Consider the following 18,817-nt stretch of genomic DNA (forward strand, 5'->3'; position numbering starts at 1 on the left):
TGAGAGAAAACGGTCAGTGTACAGATATCCCCCTGAGAGAGAGGGACTGAGAGGGACCGTTCAGTGTTCAGATCTCCCCCAGAGAGAGAGGGACTGAGAGACACCGGTCAGTGTGCAGATATGCTCTGAGAGAGAGGGACTGAGAGACACCGGTCAGTGTACAGATATCCCCTGAGAGAGGGACTGAGAGACACCGGTCAGTGTACAGATATCCCCCCTGAGAGAGAGGGACTGAGAGACACTGGTCAGAGTACAGATATCCCCCCTGAGAGAGAGGGACTGAGAGACACCGGTCAGTGTACAGATATCCCCCTGAGAGAGGAACTGAGAGACACGGGTCAGTGTACAGATATCCCCAAAGAGAGAGGGACTGAGAGACACCGGTCAGTGTGCAGATATCGCCCCTCAGAGAGATGGACTGAGAGACACGGGTCAGTGTACAGATATCGCCCCTGAGAGAGATGGACTGAGAGACACCGGTCAGTGTACAGATATCCCCTGAGAGACGGACTGAGAGACACCAGTCAGTGTACAGATATCCCCTGAGAGAGAGGGACTGAGAGACACGGGTCAGTGTACATATATCCCCCAGAGAGAGGGACTGAGAGACACCGGTCAGTGTACAGATATCCCCATGAGAGAGAGGGACTGAGAGACACCGGTCAGTGTACAGATATCCCCTGAGAGAGAGGGACTGAGAGACACCGGTCAGTGTACAGATATCCACTGAGAGAGGGACTGAGAGACACCGGTCAGTGTACAGGTATCCCCTCAGACAGAGGGACGGAGAGACACCGGTCAGTGTACAGATACCTCTGAGAGACAGGGACTGAGAGACACTGGTCAGTATGCAGATATCCCCTCAGAGAGAGGGACTGAAAGACACCGGTCAGTGTACAGATATCCCCCTGAGAGAGTGGGACTGAGAGACACTGGTCAGTGTACAGATCTCCACTGAGAGACAGGAACTGAGGTACCGGTCAGTGTACAGATATCCCCCTGAGAGAGAGGGACTAGGAGACACCGGTCAGTGTACAGATATCCCCTGAGAGAGGGACTGAGAGACACCGGTCAGTGTACAGATATCCCCTGAGAGAGGGACTGAGAGACACCGGTCAGTGTACAGATATCCCCTCAGAGAGAGGGACTGAGAGACACCGGTCAGTGTACAGGTATCCCCTGAGAGAGGAACTGAGAGAAACGGGTCAGTGTACAGAAATCCCCTGAGAGAGGGGACTGAGATACCGGTCAGTGTACAGAATTCCCTGAGAGAGAGGGACTGAGAGACACCGGTCAGTGTACAGATACCCCTGAGAGAGAGGGACTGAGAGACACCGGTCAGTGTACAGGTATCCCCCGAGAGAGGAACTGAGAGAAACGGGTCAGTGTACAGAAATCCCCTGAGAGAGGGGACTGAGATACCGGTCAGTGTACAGAATTCCCTGAGAGAGAGGGACTGAGAGACACCGGTCAGTGTACAGATACCCCTGAGAGAGAGGGACTGAGAAACACCAGTCAGTGTAGAGATATTCCCTGAGAGAGAGGGACTGAGAGACACCGGTCAGTGTACAGGTATCCCATGAGAGGAGATGGACTGAGAGACACCAGTCAGTGTACAGATATCCCCTGAGAGAGAGGGCCTGAGAGACACCGGTCAGTGTACAGATGTCCGCCTGAGAGAGAGGGACTGAGAGACACCGGTCAGTGTACAGATATCCCCTGAGAGAGAGGGACTGAGAGACACCGGTCCGTGTACAGATATCCTCTGAGATAGAGGAACAGAGAGACACCGGTCAGTGTACAGATATTCCCAGAGAGAGAGGGACTAGGAGACACCGGTCAGTGTACAGATATCCCCTCAGAGAGAGAGGGACTGAGAGACACCGGTCAGTGTACAGATATTCCCAGAGAGAGAGGGACTAGGAGACACCGGTCAGTGTACAGATATCCCCTCAGAGAGAGGGACTGAGAGACACCGGTCAGTGTACAGGTCTCCCCTGAGAGAGGAAGTAAGAGAAACGGGTCAGTGTACAGATATCCCCTGAGAGAGGGGACTGAGATACCGGTCAGTGTACAGTATTCCCAGAGAGAGAGGGACTGAGAGACACTGGTCCGTGTACAGATATCCCCTGAGAGAGAGAGGGACTGAGAGACACCGGTCAGTGTACAGATATCCCCTCAGAGAGAGGGACTGAGAGACACCGGTCAGTGTACAGGTCTCCCCTGAGAGAGGAAGTAAGAGAAACGGGTCAGTGTACAGATATCCCCTGAGAGAGGGGACTGAGATACCGGTCAGTGTACAGTATTCCCAGAGAGAGAGGGACTGAGAGACACCGGTCCGTGTACAGATATCCCCTGAGAGAGAGGGACTGAGAGACACAGGTCAGTGTACAGATCTCCCCTGAGAGAGAGGAACTGAGGTACCGGTCAGTGTACAGATATCGCCCCTGAGAGAGAGGGACTGAGAGGCACCGGTCAGTGTACAGATATCCCCTCAGAGAGAGGGACTGAGAGACACCGGTCAGTGTATAGGTATCCCCTGAGAGAGGAACTGAGAGAAAACGGTCAGTGTACAGATATCCCCCTGAGAGAGAGGGACTGAGAGGGACCGTTCAGTGTTCAGATCTCCCCCAGAGAGAGAGGGACTGAGAGACACCGGTCAGTGTGCAGATATGCTCTGAGAGAGAGGGACTGAGAGACACCGGTCAGTGTACAGATATCCCCTGAGAGAGGGACTGAGAGACACCGGTCAGTGTACAGATATCCCCCCTGAGAGAGAGGGACTGAGAGACACTGGTCAGAGTACAGATATCCCCCCTGAGAGAGAGGGACTGAGAGACACCGGTCAGTGTACAGATATCCCCCTTAGAGAGAGGGACTGAGAGACACGGGTCAGTGTACAGATATCCCCAAAGAGAGAGGGACTGAGAGACACCGGTCAGTGTGCAGATATCGCCCCTCAGAGAGATGGACTGAGAGACACGGGTCAGTGTACAGATATCGCCCCTGAGAGAGATGGACTGAGAGACACCGGTCAGTGTACAGATATCCCCTGAGAGACGGACTGAGAGACACCAGTCAGTGTACAGATATCCCCTGAGAGAGAGGGACTGAGAGACACCGGTCAGTGTACATATATCCCCCAGAGAGAGGGACTGAGAGACACCGGTCAGTGTACAGATATCCCCATGAGAGAGAGGGACTGAGAGACACCGGTCAGTGTACAGATATCCCCTGAGAGAGAGGGACTGAGAGACACCGGTCAGTGTACAGATATCCACTGAGAGAGGGACTGAGAGACACTGGTCAGTGTACAGATATCCCCTGAGAGAGAGGGACTGAGAGACATCGGTCAGTGTACAGATATTCCCTGAGAGAGGGACTGAGAGACACCGGTCAGTGTACAGATATCCCCTGAGAGAGAGGGACTGAGAGACACCGGTCAGTGTACAGATATCCCCTGAGAGAGAGGGACAGAGAGACACTGGTCAGTGTACAGATATCCCCTGAGAGAGAGGGACTGAGAGACACCGGTCAGTGTACATATATCCCCTGAGAGAGGGACTGAGAGACACCGGTCAGTGTACAGATATCCACTGAGAGAGGGTCTCAGAGACACTGGTCAGTGTACAGATATCCCCATGAGAGAGAGGGACTGAGAGACACCGGTCAGTGTACAGATATCCCCTGAGAGACGGACTGAGAGACACCGGTCAGTGTACAGATATCCCCTGAGAGAGAGGGACAGAGAGACACTGGTCAGTGTACAGATATCCCCTGAGAGAGAGGGACTGAGAGACACCGGTCAGTGTACATATATCCCCCAGAGAGAGGGACTGAGAGGACACCGGTCAGTGTACAGATATCCACTGAGAGAGGGACTGAGAGACACTGGTCAGTGTACAGATATCCCCATGAGAGAGAGGGACTGAGAGACACAGGTCAGTGTACAGATATCGCCCCTGAGAGAGATGGACTGAGAGACACCGGTCAGTGTACAGATATCCCCTGAGAGACGGACTGAGAGACACCGGTCAGTGTACAGATATCCCCTGAGAGAGAGGGACTGAGAGACATCGGTCAGTGTACAGATATTCCCTGAGAGAGGGACTGAGAGACACCGGTCAGTGTACAGATATCCCCTGAGAGAGAGGGACTGAGAGACACCGGTCAGTGTACATATATCCCCCAGAGAGAGGGACTGAGAGACACCGGTCAGTGTACAGATATCCACTGAGAGAGGGACTGAGAGACACCGGTCAGTGTACAGATATCCCCTGAGAGAGAGGGACTGAGAGACACCGGTCAGTGTACAGATATCCCCTGAGAGAGGGACTGAGAGACACCGGTCAGTGTACAGATATCCCCTGAGAGAGAGGGACTGAGAGACACCGGTCAGTGTACAGATATCCCCTGAGAGAGGGACTGAGAGACACCGGTCAGTGTACATATATCCCCCAGAGAGAGGGACTGAGAGACACCGGTCAGTGTACAGATATCCACTGAGAGAGGGACTGAGAGACACTGGTCAGTGTACAGATATCCCCTGAGAGAGAGGGACTGAGAGACACCGGTCAGTGTACAGATATCCCCTGAGAGAGAGGGACTGAGAGACACCGGTCAGTGTACAGATATCCACTGAGAGAGGGACTGAGAGACACCGGTCAGTGTACATATATCCCCCAGAGAGAGGGACTGAGAGGACACCGGTCAGTGTACAGATATCCACTGAGAGAGGGACTGAGAGACACTGGTCAGTGTACAGATATCCCCATGAGAGACAGGGACTGAGAGACACAGGTCAGTGTACAGATATCGCCCCTGAGAGAGATGGACTGAGAGACACCGGTCAGTGTACAGATATCCCCTGAGAGACGGACTGAGAGACACCGGTCAGTGTACAGATATCCCCTGAGAGAGAGGGACTGAGAGACATCGGTCAGTGTACAGATATCCCCTGAGAGAGGGGACTGAGAGACACCGGTCAGTGTACAGATATCCCCTGAGAGAGAGGGACTGAGAGACACCGGTCAGTGTACACATATACCCCAGAGAGAGGGACTGAGAGACACCGGTCAGTGTACAGATATCCACTGAGAGAGGGACTGAGAGACACCGGTCAGTGTACAGATATCCCCTGAGAGAGAGGGACTGAGAGACATCGGTCAGTGTACAGATATTCCCTGAGAGAGGGACTGAGAGACACCGGTCAGTGTACATATATCCCCCAGAGAGAGGGACTGAGAGACACCGGTCAGTGTACAGATATCCACTGAGAGAGGGACTGAGAGACACTGGTCAGTGTACAGATATCGCCATGAGAGAGAGGGACTGAGAGACACCGGTCAGTGTACAGATATCCCCTGAGAGAGAGGGACTGAGAGACACCGGTCAGTGTACAGATATCCCCTGAGAGAGGGACTGAGAGACACCGGTCAGTGTACAGATATCCCCTGAGAGAGAGGGACTGAGAGACACCGGTCAGTGTACAGATATCCACTGAGAGAGGGACTGAGAGACACTGGTCAGTGTACAGATATCCCCATGAGAGACAGGGACTGAGAGACACAGGTCAGTGTACAGATATCGCCCCTGAGAGAGATGGACTGAGAGACACCGGTCAGTGTACAGATATCCCCTGAGAGACGGACTGAGAGACACCGGTCAGTGTACAGATATCCCCTGAGAGAGAGGGACTGAGAGACATCGGTCAGTGTACAGATATTCCCTGAGAGAGGGACTGAGAGACACCGGTCAGTGTACAGATATCCCCTGAGAGAGAGGTACTGAGAGACACCGGTCAGTGTACATATATCCCCCAGAGAGAGGGACTGAGAGACACCGGTCAGTGTACAGATATCCACTGAGAGAGGGACTGAGAGACACTGGTCAGTGTACAGATATCCCCTGAGAGAGAGGGACTGAGAGACACCGGTCAGTGTACAGATATCCCCTGAGAGAGAGGGACTGAGAGACATGGTCAGTGTACAGATATTCCCTGAGAGAGGGACTGAGAGACACCGGTCAGTGTACATATATCCCCCAGAGAGAGGGACTGAGAGACACCGGTCAGTGTACAGATATCCACTGAGAGAGGGACTGAGAGACACTGGTCAGTGTACAGATATCCCCTGAGAATGAGGGACTGAGAGACACCGGTCAGTGTACATATATCCCCCAGAGAGAGGGACTGAGAGGACACCGGTCAGTGTACAGATATCCACTGAGAGAGGGACTGAGAGTCACTGGTCAGTGTACAGATATCCCCATGAGAGAGAGGGACTGAGAGACACAGGTCAGTGTACAGATATCGCCCCTGAGAGAGATGGACTGAGAGACACCGGTCAGTGTACAGATATCCCCTGAGAGAGAGGGACTGAGAGACATCGGTCAGTGTACAGATATCCCCTGAGAGAGGGGACTGAGAGACACCGGTCCGTGTACAGATATCCCCTGAGAGACGGACTGAGAGACACCGGTCAGTGTACAGATATCCCCTGAGAGAGAGGGACAGAGAGACACTGGTCAGTGTACAGATATCCCCTGAGAGAGGGACTGAGAGACACCGGTCAGTGTACAAGCTGCCCAACAGCTGCTAGTCTCACCGTTTCTGGTCACCCCCTTTCCAGAGCCGCACTGGGAGATCCGTTTGCATCGCTCACACCTGCCCTCTAGCCGTTCTGAGCAGTAGTAGCCCCTCTTGCACCGACAGACCGTGTTGTGCGTGGCGTTGCAACTGGTGAGTTTCTCCAGGTTGCTGCCTACGTGCGGAGAGAGGGTCCATCAGTCTGGCTCACCCCGGAGTCCACCACCCACACAACCCACCCCGACCACACCAAACCATCGGGCCAGCTGCCAGGCCACCCCGTGTCTGCTGTCCCCTCCCTCCGATTTGACCGCAATTTGCACACGCCATCAACCCCCACTGCGACACTGTTCACCACCCCAAACACCCGGCTTTCTGACTCCACAACACCCCAGCTCCGCTACCGATATCGAATTTTGAGGGGATACTCTGATGGAATGAACTCTCCTCCCATCCCCCGGACTCAAGTGCCCCAGTTACTGTGTTACTGAACGGTGACACCTTCTACTGAAAAACACGCTCCCCAGGCGACCTCTTCCGGCAACAAGTCAGTCCCTGCCTTCCTGTCCCAATAACGCTCTCTGCACCTAACTCCTGGCCTGTCTCTCTGATCTCCTTCTGCTCAGTACCCCTCCCTGTCTCTGTAACCCCCTCTCTCCTCTACACCCCTCCCTGTCTCTGTAACCCCCTCTGGCCCCTACACCCCTCCCTGTCTCTGTAACCCCCTCTCTCCCCTACATTCATCCCTGTCTCTGTAACCCACTCTCTCCCCTACACCCCTCCCTGTCTCTGTGACCCCCTCTGGCCCATACACCACTCCCTGTCTCTGTAACCCCCTCTCTCCCCTACGCTCCTCTCTGTCTCTGTGACCCCCTCTCTCCCCTACACCCCTCCCTGTCTCTGTGACCCCCTCTGGCCCCTACACCACTCCCTGTCTCTGTAACCCCCTCTCTCCACGACACCCCTCCCTGTCTCTGTAACCCCCTCTCTCCTCTACACCCCTCCTTGTCTCTGTGACCCCCTCTGGCCCCTGCACCACTCCCTGTCTCTGTAACCCCCCTCTCTCCCCTACACCCCTCCCGGTCTCTGTAACCCCCTCTCTCCCGTATACCCATCCCTGTCTCTGTAACCCCCTCTCTCCTCTACACCCCTCCCTGTCTCTGTAACCCCCTCTCTCCCCTACGCTCCTCTCTGTCTCTGTGACCCCCTCTCTCCCCTACACCACTCCCTGTCTCTGTGACCCCCTCTCTCCCCTACACTCCTCGCTGTCTCTGTGACCCCCACTCTCCCCTACACCACTCCATGTCCCTGTGACCCCCTCAGGCCCCTACACCCCTCCCTGTCTCTGGAACTCCCTCTCTCCTCTACACCCTTCCTGTCTCTGTAACCCCCTCTGGCCCCTACACCCCTCCTGATCTCTGTAACCCCCTCTCTCCCCTGCACTCCTTCCTGTCTCAGTGACCCCCACTCTCCCCTACACCCCTCCCTGTCTCTGTGACCCCCTCTGGCCCCTACACCCCTCCCTGTCTCTGTAACCCCCTCTCTCCCCTACACTCCTCGCTGTCTCTGTGACCCCCTCTCTCCCTTACACCCCTCCCTGTCTCTGTGACCCCCTCTCTCCCTTACACCCCTCCCTGTCTCTGTGACCCCCTCTGGCCCCTACACCCCTCCCTGTCTCTGTAACCCCCCTCTCCCCTACACCCCTCCCAGTCTCTGTAACACCCTCTCTCCCCTACACTCCTCCCTGTCTCTGTAAACCCCTCTCTCCCCTACACCCCTCCCTGTCTCTGTAACCCGCTCTACCCTCTACACCCCTCCCTGTCTCTGTAACCCCCTCTGGCCCCTACTCCCCTCCCTGTCTCTGTAACCCCTTCTCTCCCCTACACCCCTCCCTGTCTCTGTAACCCCCTCTCTCCCCTACACCCCTCCCTGTCTCTGTGACCCCCTCTGGCCCCTACACCACTCCCTGTCTCTGTAACCCCCTCTCTCCCATACACTCCTCTCTGTCTCTGTGACCCCCTCTCTCCCCTACACTCCTCCCTGTCTCTGTAACCCCATCTGGCCCCTACACCCTTCCCGGTCTCTGTAACCCCCTCTCTCCTCTACATTCCTCCCTGTCTCTGTAAACCCCTCTCTCCCCTACACCCCTCCCTGTCTCTGTGACCCCCTCTGGCCCCTACACCACTCCCTGTCTCTGTAACCCCGTCTCTCCCCTACGCTCCTCTCTGTCTCTGTGACCCCCTCTCTCCCCTACACCCCTCCCTGTCTCTGTGACACCCTCTGGCCCCTACACCACTCCCTGTCTCTGTAACCCCCTCTCTCCCCTACACTCCTCGCTGTCTCTGTGACCCCCACTCTCCACTACACCCCTCCCTGTCCCTGTGACCCCCTCTGGCCCCTACATCCCTCCCGGTCTCTGTAACCCCTCTCTCCCCTACATTCCTCCCTGTCTCTGTAACACCCTCTCTCCCCTACATCCCTCCCTGTCACTATAACCCCCTCTTGCCCCTACACCCCTCCCTGTCTCTGTAACCCCCTCTCTCCCCTACACCCCTCCCTGTCTCTGTGACTCCCTCTGGCCACTACACCACTCCCTGTCTCTGTAACCCCCTCTCTCCCCTACACCCCTCCCTGCCCCTGTGACCCCCTCTGGCCCCTACACCCCTCCCTGTCTCTGAAACCCCCCTCTCCCCTACACCCTTCCCAATCTCTGTAACTCCGTCTCCCCCTACACGCCTCGCTGTCTCTCTGAACCTCTCTCTCCCCTACACCCCTCCCAGTCTCTGTAACTCCCTCTCTCCTCTACACCCCTCCCTGTCTCTGTAACCCCCTCTCTCCCCTACACCCCTCACTGTCTCTGTGACCCCCTCTGGCCCCTACACCACTCCCTGTCTCTGTAACCCCCTCTCTCCCCTACACTCCTCTCTGTCTCTGTGACCCCCTCTCTCCCCTACAACCCTCCCTGTCTCAGTAAACCCCTCTGGCCCCTACACCCTTCCCGGTCTCTGTAATCCCCCTCTCTCCCCTACATTCCTCCCTGTCTCTGTAACCCCCTCTCTCCCCTACACCCCTCCCTGTCTCTGTGACCCCTTCTGGCCCCTACACCACTCCCTGTCTCTGTAACCCCCTCTCTCCCCTACGGTCCTCTCTGTCTCTGTGACTCCCTCTCTCCCCTACACCCCTCCCTGTCTCTGTGACCCCCTCTGGCCCCTACACCACTCCCTGTCTCTGTAACCCCTCTCTCCCCTACACTCCTCGCTGTCTCTGTAACCCCCACTCTCCCCTACACTCCTCCCTGTCCCTGTGACCCCCACTGGCCCCTACATCCCTCCCTGTCTCTGTAACCCCCCTCTCCCCGACACCCCTCCCAATCTCTGTAACTCCCTCTCTCCTCTACACCCCTCCCTGTCTCTGTAACCCCCTCTCTCCCCTACACCCCTCCCTGTCTCTGTGACCCCCTCTGGCCCCTACACCACTCCCTGTCTCTGTAACCCCCTCTCTCCCCTACACTCCTCTCTGTCTCTGTGACCCCCTCTCTCCCCTACACCCCTCCCTGTCTCTGTAACCCCCTCTGGCCCCTACACCCTTCCCGGTCTCTGTAACCCCCTCTCTCCCCTACATTCCTCCCTGTCTCTGTAACCCCCTCTCTCCCCTACACCCCTCCCTGTCTCTGTGACCCCCTCTGGCCCCTACACCACTCCCTGTCTCTGTAACCCCCTCTCTCCCCTACACTCCTCTCTGTCTCTGTGACCCCCTCTCTCCCCTACACCCCTCCCTGTCTCTGTGACCCCCTCTGGCCCCTACATCGCTCCCTGTCTCTGTAACCCCCCTCTCCCCTACACCCCTCCCAATCTCTGTAACTCCCTCTCTCCTCTGCACTCCTCGCTGTCTCTGTGAACCTCTCTCTCCCCTACACCCCTCCCAGTCTCTGTAACTCCCTCTCTCCTCTACACCCCTCCCTGTCTCTGTAACCCCCTCTCTCCCCTACACCCCTCCCTGTCTCTGTGACCCCCTCTGGCCCCTACACCACTCCCTGTCTCTGTAACCCCCTCTCTCCCCTACACTCCTCTCTGTCTCTGTGACCCCCTCTCTCCCCTACACCCCTCCCTGTCTCTGTGACCCCCTCTGGCCCCTACACCACTCCCTGTCTCTGTAACCCCCTCTCTCCCCTACACTCCTCGCTGTCTCTGTGACCCCCACTCTCCCCTACACCCTTCCTTATCCCTGTGGCCCCCTCTGGCCCCTACACCCCTCCCTGTCTCTGTAATCCCCCTCTCCCCTACACCCCTCCCAATCTCTGTAACTCCCTCTCTCCCCTACACTCCTCGCTGTCTCTGTGAACCTCTCTCTCCCCTACACGCCTCCCAGTCTCTGTAACTCCCTCTCTCCTCTACACCCCTCCCTGTCTCTGTAACCCCCTCTCTCCCCTACACCCCTCCCTGTCTCTGTGACCCCCTCTGGCCCCTACACCACTCCCTGTCTCTGTAACCCCCTCTGGCCCCTACACCCCTCCCTGTCTCTGTAACCCCCTCTCTCCCCTACACTCCTCGCTGTCTCTGTGACCCCCTCTCTCCCTTACACCCCTCCCTGTCTCTGTGACCCCCTCTCTCCCTTACACCCCTCCCTGTCTCTGTGACCCCCTCTCTCCCCTACACCCCTCCCTGTCTCTGTGACCCCCTCTCTCCTCTACACCCCTCCCTGTCTCTGTAACCCCCTCTCTCCCCTACACCCCTCACTGTCTCTGTGACCCCCTCTGGCCCCTACACCACTCCCTGTCTCTGTAACCCCCTCTCTCCCCTACACTCCTCTCTGTCTCTGTGACCCCCTCTCTCCCCTACACCCCTCCCTGTCTCAGTAAACGCCTCTGGCCCCTACACCCTTCCCGGTCTCTGTAACCCCCTCTCTCCCCTACATTCCTCCCTGTCTCTGTAACCCCCTCTCTCCCCTACACCCCTCCCTGTCTCTGTGACCCCCTCAGGCCCCTACACCACTCCCTGTCTCTGTAACCCCCTCTCTCCCCTGCGGTCCTCTCTGTCTCTGTGACTCCCTCTCTCCCCTACACCCCTCCCTGTCTCTGTGACCCCCTCTGGCCCCTACATCGCTCCCTGTCTCTGTAACCCCCCTCTCCCCTACACCCCTCCCAATCTCTGTAACTCCCTCTCTCCTCTGCACTCCTCGCTGTCTCTGTGAACCTCTCTCTCCCCTACACCCCTCCCAGTCTCTGTAACTCCCTCTCTCCTCTACACCCCTCCCTGTCTCTGTAACCCCCTCTCTCCCCTACACCCCTCCCTGTCTCTGTTACCCCCTCTGGCCCCTACACCACTCCCTGTCTCTGTAACCCCCTCTCTCCCCTACACTCCTCTCTGTCTCTGTGACCCCCTCTCTCCCCTACACCCCTCCCTGTCTCTGTGACCCCCTCTGGCCCCTACACCACTCCCTGTCTCTGTAACCCCCTCTCTCCCCTACACTCCTCGCTGTCTCTGTGACCCCCACTCTCCCCTACACCCTTCCTTATCCCTGTGGCCCCCTCTGGCCCCTACACCCCTCCCTGTCTCTGTAATCCCCCTCTCCCCTACACCCCTCCCAATCTCTGTAACTCCCTCTCTCCCCTACACTCCTCGCTGTCTCTGTGAACCTCTCTCTCCCCTACACGCCTCCCAGTCTCTGTAACTCCCTCTCTCCTCTACACCCCTCCCTGTCTCTGTAACCCCCTCTCTCCCCTACACCCCTCCCTGTCTCTGTGACCCCCTCTGGCCCCTACACCACTCCCTGTCTCTGTGACCCCCTCTGGCCCCTACACCCCTCCCTGTCTCTGTAACCCCCTCTCTCCCCTACACTCCTCGCTGTCTCTGTGACCCCCTCTCTCCCTTACACCCCTCCCTGTCTCTGTGACCCCCTCTCTCCCTTACACCCCTCCCTGTCTCTGTGACCCCCTCTGGCCCCTACACCCCTCCCTGTCTCTGTAACCCCCCTCTCCCCTACACCCCTCCCAGTCTCTGTAACACCCTCTCTCCCCTACACTCCTCCCTGTCTCTGTAAACCCCTCTCTCCCCTACACCCCTCCCTGTCTCTGTAACCCGCTCTACCCTCTACACCCCTCCCTGTCTCTGTAACCCCCTCTGGCCCCTACTCCCCTCCCTGTCTCTGTAACCCCTTCTCTCCCCTACACCGCTCCCTGTCTCTGTAACCCCCTCTCTCCCCTACACCCCGCCCTGTCTCTATGACCCCCTCTGGCCCCTACACCCCGCCCTGTCTCTGTAACCCCCACTCTCCCCTACATTCCTCCCTGTCTCTGTAACTCCCTCTCTCCTCTACACCCCTCCCTGTCTCTGTAACCCCCTCTCTCCCCTACACCCCTCCCTGTCTCTGTGACCCCCTCTGGCCCCTACACCACTCCCTGTCTCTGTAACCCCCTCTCTCCCATACACTCCTCTCTGTCTCTGTGACCCCCTCTCTCCCCTACACTCCTCCCTGTCTCTGTGACCCCCTCTGGCCCCTACACCACTCCCTGTCTCTGTAACCCCTCTCTCCCCTACACTCCTCGCTGTCTCTGTAACCCCCACTCTCCCCTACACTCCTCCCTGTCCCTGTGACCCCCTCTGGCCCCTACATCGCTCCCTGTCTCTGTAACCCCCCTCTCCCCTACACCCCTCCCAATCTCTGTAACTCCCTCTCTCCTCTGCACTCCTCGCTGTCTCTGTGAACCTCTCTCTCCCCTACACCCCTCCCAGTCTCTGTAACTCCCTCTCTCCTCTACACCCCTCCCTGTCTCTGTAACCCCCTCTCTCCCCTACACCCCTCCCTGTCTCTGTGACCCCCTCTGGCCCCTACACCACTCCCTGTCTCTGTAACCCCCTCTCTCCCCTACACTCCTCTCTGTCTCTGTGACCCCCTCTCTCCCCTACACCCCTCCCTGTCTCTGTGACCCCCTCTGGCCCCTACACCACTCCCTGTCTCTGTAACCCCCTCTCTCCCCTACACTCCTCGCTGTCTCTGTGACCCCCACTCTCCCCTACACCCTTCCTTGTCCCTGTGGCCCCCTCTGGCCCCTACACCCCTCCCTGTCTCTGTAATCCCCCTCTCCCCTACACCCCTCCCAATCTCTGTAACTCCCTCTCTCCCCTACACTCCTCGCTGTCTCTGTGAACCTCTCTCTCCCCTACACGCCTCCCAGTCTCTGTAACTCCCTCTCTCCTCTACACCCCTCCCTGTCTCTGTAACCCCCTCTCTCCCCTACACCCCTCCCTGTCTCTGTGACCCCCTCTGGCCCCTACACCACTCCCTGTCTCTGTAACCCCCTCTGGCCCCTACACCCCTCCTGATCTCTGTAACCCCCTCTCTCCCCTACACTCCTCCCTGTCTCTGTGACCCCCTCTCTCCCCTACACCCCTCCCTGTCTCTGTGACCCCCTCTGGCCCCTACACCCCTCCCTGTCTCTGTAACCCCCTCTCTCCCCTACACCCCTCGCTGTCTCTGTAACCCCCTCTCTCCCCTACACCCCTCCCTGTCTCTGTAACCCCCTCTCTCCCCTACACCCCTCCCTGTCTCTGTAACCCCCTCTTCCCCTACACTCCTCCCTGTCTCTGTGACCCCCTCTCTCCCCTACACCCCTCCCTGTCTCTGTGACCCCCTCTGGCCCCTACACCACTCCCTGTCTCTGTAACCCCCTCTGGCCCCTACACCCCTCCTGATCTCTGTAACCCCCTCTCTCCCCTGCACTCCTTCCTGTCTCTGTGACCCCCTCTCTCCCCTACACCCCTCCCTGTCTCTGTGACCCCCTCTGGCCCCTACACCCCTCCCTGTCTCTGTAACCCCCTCTCTCCCCTACACTCCTCGCTGTCTCTGTGACCCCCTCTCTCCCCTACACCCCTCCCTGTCTCTGTGACCCCCTCTCTCCCTCACCCTACACCCCCTCCCTGTCTCTGTGACCCCCTCTCTGGCCCCTACACCCCTCTGTACCCCCTTCTCCTAACCCCTCTGTAACCCCCTCTCTCCCCTACACCCCTCCCTGTCTCTGTAACCCCCTCTGGCCCCTACACCCCTCCCTGTCTCTGTAACCCCCTCTCTCCCCTACACCCCTCCCTGTCTCTGTAACTCCCTCTCTCCTCTACACCCCTCCCTGTCTCTGTAACCCCCTCTCTCCCCTACACCCCTCCCTGTCTCTGTGACCCCCTCTGGCCCCTACACCCCTCCCTGTCTCTGTAACCCCCTCTCTCCCCTACACTCCTCTCTGTCTCTGTGACCCCCTCTCTCCCCTACACCCCTCCCAGTCTCTGTAACACCCTCTCTCCCCTACACTCCTCCCTGTCTCTGTAACCCCCTCTCTCCCCTACACCCCTCCCTGTCTCTGTGACCCCCTCTGGCCCCTACACCACTCCCTGTCTCTGTAACCCCCTCTGGCCCCTACACCCCTCCTGATCTCTGTAACCCCCTCTCTCCCCTGCACTCCTTCCTGTCTCAGTGACCCCCACTCTCCCCTACACCCCTCCCTGTCTCTGTGACCCCCTCTGGCCCCTACACCCCTCCCTGTCTCTGTAACCCCCTCTCTCCCCTACACTCCTCGCTGTCTCTGTGACCCCCTCTCTCCCTTACACCCCTCCCTGTCTCTGTGACCCCCTCTCTCCCTTACACCCCTCCCTGTCTCTGTGACCCCCTCTGGCCCCTACACCCCTCCCTGTCTCTGTAACCCCCCTCTCCCCTACACCCCTCCCAGTCTCTGTAACACCCTCTCTCCCCTACACTCCTCCCTGTCTCTGTAAACCCCTCTCTCCCCTACACCCCTCCCTGTCTCTGTAACCCGCTCTACCCTCTACACCCCTCCCTGTCTCTGTAACCCCCTCTGGCCCCTACTCCCCTCCCTGTCTCTGTAACCCCTTCTCTCCCCTACACCGCTCCCTGACTTTGTACCCCCTCTCTCCCCTACACCCCGCCCTGTCTCTATGACCCCCTCTGGCCCCTACACCCCGCCCTGTCTCTGTAACCCCCACTCTCCCCTACATTCCTCCCTGTCTCTGTAACTCCCTCTCTCCTCTACACCCCTCCCTGTCTCTGTAACCCCCTCTCTCCCCTACACCCCTCCCTGTCTCTGTGACCCCCTCTGGCCCCTACACCACTCCCTGTCTCTGTAACCCCCTCTCTCCCATACACTCTTCTCTGTCTCTGTGACCCCCTCTCTCCCCTACACTCCTCCCTGTCTCTGTAACCCCCTCTGGCCCCTACACCCCTCCCTGTCTCTGTAACCCCCTCTCTCCTCTACATTCCTCCCTGTCTCTGTAAACCCCTCTCTCCCCTACACCCCTCCCTGTCTCTGTGACCTCCTCTGGCCCCTACACCACTCCCTGTCTCTGTAACCCCCTCTCTCCCCTACACTCCTCTCTGTCTCTGTGACCCCCTCTCTCCCCTACACCCCTCCCTGTCTCTGTGACCCCCTCTGGCCCCTACACCACTCCCTGTCTCTGTAACCCCCTCTCTCCCCTACACTCCTCGCTGTCTCTGTGACCCCCACTCTCCCCTACACCCCTCCCTGTCCCTGTGACCCCCTCTGGCCCCTACACCCCTCCCGGTCTCTGTAACCCCTCTCTCCCCTACATTCCTCCCTGTCTCTGTAACACCCTCTCTCCCCTACATCCCTCCCTGTCACTATAACCCCCTCTTGCCCCTACACCCCTCCCTGTCTCTGTAACCCCCTCTCTCCCCTACACCCCTCCCTGTCTCTGTGACTCCCTCTGGCCACTACACCACTCCCTGTCTCTGTAACCCCCTCTCTCCCCTACACCCCTCCCTGCCCCTGTGACCCCCTCTGGCCCCTACACCCCTCCCTGTCTCTGAAACCCCCCTCTCCCCTACACCCTTCCCAATCTCTGTAACTCCGTCTCCCCCTACACGCCTCGCTGTCTCTCTGAACCTCTCTCTCCCCTACACCCCTCCCAGTCTCTGTAACTCCCTCTCTCCTCTACACCCCTCCCTGTCTCTCTAACCCCCTCTCTCCCCTACACCCCTCACTGTCTCTGTGACCCCCTCTGGCCCCTACACCACTCCCTGTCTCTGTAACCCCCTCTCTCCCCTACACTCCTCTCTGTCTCTGTGACCCCCTCTCTCCCCTACAACCCTCCCTGTCTCAGTAAACGCCTCTGGCCCCTACACCCTTCCCGGTCTCTGTAACCCCCTCTCTCCCCTACATTCCTCCCTGTCTCTGTAACCCCCTCTCTCCCCTACACCCCTCCCTGTCTCTGTGACCCCTTCTGGCCCCTACACCACTCCCTGTCTCTGTAACCCCCTCTCTCCCCTACGGTCCTCTCTGTCTCTGTGACTCCCTCTCTCCCCTACACCCCTCCCTGTCTCTGTGACCCCCTCTGGCCCCTACACCACTCCCTGTCTCTGTAACCCCTCTCTCCCCTACACTCCTCGCTGTCTCTGTAACCCCCACTCTCCCCTACACTCCTCCCTGTCCCTGTGACCCCCTCTGGCCCCTACATCGCTCCCTGTCTCTGTAACCCCCCTCTCCCCTACACCCCTCCCAATCTCTGTAACTCCCTCTCTCCTCTGCACTCCTCGCTGTCTCTGTGAACCTCTCTCTCCCCTACACCCCTCCCAGTCTCTGTAACTCCCTCTCTCCTCTACACCCCTCCCTGTCTCTGTAACCCCCTCTCTCCCCTACACCCCTCCCTGTCTCTGTGACCCCCTCTGGCCCCTACACCACTCCCTGTCTCTGTAACCCCCTCTCTCCCCTACACTCCTCTCTGTCTCTGTGACCCCCTCTCTCCCCTACACCCCTCCCTGTCTCTGTGACCCCCTCTGGCCCCTACACCACTCCCTGTCTCTGTAACCCCCTCTCTCCCCTACACTCCTCGCTGTCTCTGTGACCCCCACTCTCCCCTACACCCTTCCTTGTCCCTGTGGCCCCCTCTGGCCCCTACACCCCTCCCTGTCTCTGTAATCCCCCTCTCCCCTACACCCCTCCCAATCTCTGTAACTCCCTCTCTCCCCTACACTCCTCGCTGTCTCTGTGAACCTCTCTCTCCCCTACACGCCTCCCAGTCTCTGTAACTCCCTCTCTCCTCTACACCCCTCCCTGTCTCTGTAACCCCCTCTCTCCCCTACACCCCTCCCTGTCTCTGTGACCCCCTCTGGCCCCTACACCACTCCCTGTCTCTGTAACCCCCTCTGTCCCCTACACTCCTCTCTGTCTCTGTGACCCCCTCTCTCCCCTACACTCCTCCCTGTCCCTGCGACCCCCTCTGGCCCCTACACCCCTCCCTGTCTCTGTAACCCCCTCTCCCCTACACCCCTCCCAGTCTCTTTAACTGCCTCTCTCCCCTACACTCCTCGCTGTCTCTGTAAACCCCTCTCTCCCCTACACGCTTCCCTGTCTCTGTAACCCCCTCTCTCCCTTACACACATCCCTGTTTCTGTAACCCCCTCTCTCCCCTACACACCGCCCTGTTTCTGTAACCCCCTCTCTCCCCTACAACCCTCCTAGTCTCTGTGACCCCCTCTCTCCCCTTCAGCCCTCCCTGTCTCTGTAACCCCCTCTCTCCCCTACACCCCTCCCAGTCTCTGTAACACCCTCTCTCCCCTACACTCCTCCGTCTCTGTTAACCCCTCTTTCCCCTACACCCTTCCCTGTCTCTGTAACCCCCCTCTCCCCTAAACCCCTCCCAGTCTCTGTAACTCCCTCTATCCCCTACACTCCTCCCTGTCTCTGTGACCCACTCTGTCCCCTACACGCCTCCCTGTCTCTGTAACCCTTCTCTCCCCTGCACACCTCCCTGTCTCTGTGACCCCCTCTCTCCCCTACACCCCTCCCTGTCTCTGTGACCCCCTCTGGCCCCTACACCCCTCCCTGTCTCTATAACCCCCCTCTCCCCTACACCCCTCCCAGTCTCTGTAACTCTCTCTCTACCCTACACCCCTCCCTGTCTCTGTAACCCCCTCTCTCCCCTACACCCCTCCCTGTTTCTGTAACCCCCTCTCTCCTCTACACCCCTCCCTGTCTCTGTAACCCCCTCTCTCCCCTACACTCCTCCCTGTCTCTGTGACCCCCTCTCTTCCCTACACCCCTCCGTCTCTGTAACCCCCTCTCTCCCCTGCACGCCTCCCTGTCTCTGTAACCCCCTCTCTCCCTTACACACCTCCCTGTTTCTGTAACCCCCTCTCTCCCCTACACGCCTCCCTGTCTGTAACCCCCTCTCCTCCCTACACCCCTCCCAGTCTCTGTAACTCCCTCTCTCC

The 18,817-nt window shown here is 58.5% G+C and overlaps 1 protein-coding gene across 1 annotated transcript in view; it reads right to left on the reverse strand.

The window, feature by feature from the left end:
* LOC134339983 (uncharacterized) overlaps nt 1-18,817 on the reverse strand; it is a 64,207-nt gene that overhangs the window by 20,931 nt on the left and 24,459 nt on the right. The window contains exon 3 of the mRNA XM_063036814.1: nt 6,606-6,761. Coding sequence (XP_062892884.1) covers nt 6,606-6,761 — 156 coding nt within the window. The remainder of the gene's footprint in view (nt 1-6,605; nt 6,762-18,817) is intronic.

The sequence above is a fragment of the Mobula hypostoma genome, chromosome 31, assembly GCF_963921235.1.
Source record: "Mobula hypostoma chromosome 31, sMobHyp1.1, whole genome shotgun sequence".
Lineage (NCBI taxonomy): Eukaryota > Metazoa > Chordata > Chondrichthyes > Myliobatiformes > Myliobatidae > Mobula > Mobula hypostoma.